Raw genomic sequence first — 1,098 nt, forward strand, 5'->3', positions numbered from 1 at the left:
CAGCAGCAGGAGCAGCAACTCCGTTCCCCCTTGCAGTCAGCATCCGTAGCTTTAGGCTGCTGCAGCAACGCCCAGCAGCAGCAGCAGCAGCAGCAGCAGCAGCAGCAGCAGAAAGACATAAATACAAATCCTCGTATTTGTGTGCAGCAGAAGAAAACGAAGAAGACGATTTGCTGCTGGTTGTGGATATTCAGATTCACAACCTAGCAGCAGCAGCAGCAGCTGCTGCTGCTGCTGCTGCAGCGGTGACAAGCAGCAGCGAAACTGCAGCAGCAGCAGCAGTAGCAGCAAGAGCAGCAGCAACTCTAGACGCACCGCCTGCTGCTTGGAGGGTTGATGGTGTGCTGCTGCTGCTGCTGCAGCTGTGGCGAGGCCTAGCAGCAGACTGGCGCGAGTCGCAGCAAGCAGCAGATATGCTGCTGCAGCAGCAAACAGCAGCAGCAATCACCAGCAGCAGCAGCAGCAGCAGCAGCTGCGGCAGCAGCAGCAACTGCTGCTGCCCCTCTTGGCGGTTCCCTCTCGCTGCCTTCATCTCCTGGAAGTATGGCTTCGGCGGCCTCTCCATAACCAGCAGCAGCAGCAGCAACAGCAGCAGCAGCAGCAGCAACAGCAGCAGCAGCAGCAGCAGCAGCTGTTTCGGGCTGAGCAGCGTGCAGTCTTCGGACCCCTCTTCGTTTGTTGTTGTGGGCCTCGCCGATTGCCTATCAGGGAGAGGAGGAGCTGTTGCTGCTTTTGCTGCTAAGCCAGCAGCAGAAGTGCTGCTGCTGCAGCACGGCATCCCGTTTGCTGCTGTGCATATCGTAGACACAGCAGCACCAGCAGCAGCAGCAGCAGCAGCAGCAGCAGCAGCAGCAGCAGCAGCTAAAACAAGAACAGCAGCAGCAGCAACAGCAGGAACTCGACAGTTCCGCCTCCTGGCAAAAGCAGCTTGTGAAGGTTCACCCTCCACATGGCTGCAGCAGCAGCAGCAGCAGCAGCAGCAGCAGCAACAGCAGCAGCAGCAGCTGCAGCAGCAGCAGCAGCAGCAACAGTGGATGGATGCTGAGGAGTTGTCGCTGCCGCATTGCCCCGCACTGAAGGCGGGGGGTTCGTTGGTTC

General features: G+C 59.1%; 1 protein-coding gene across 1 annotated transcript in view; it reads left to right on the forward strand.

The window, feature by feature from the left end:
• EMH_0055760 (uncharacterized protein) overlaps nucleotides 1-1,098 on the forward strand; it is a gene marked incomplete at both ends in the record, with an annotated part of 6,284 nt that overhangs the window by 2,554 nt on the left and 2,632 nt on the right. The window contains one exon of the mRNA XM_013497270.1: nucleotides 1-1,086. Within this exon, the coding sequence (XP_013352724.1) occupies nucleotides 1-1,086 (1,086 nt within the window). The remainder of the gene's footprint in view (nucleotides 1,087-1,098) is intronic.

The sequence above is a fragment of the Eimeria mitis genome, genomic scaffold, assembly GCF_000499745.2.
Source record: "Eimeria mitis Houghton genomic scaffold, Emh_scaff2572, whole genome shotgun sequence".
Classification (NCBI taxonomy): Eukaryota; Apicomplexa; class Conoidasida; order Eucoccidiorida; family Eimeriidae; genus Eimeria; species Eimeria mitis.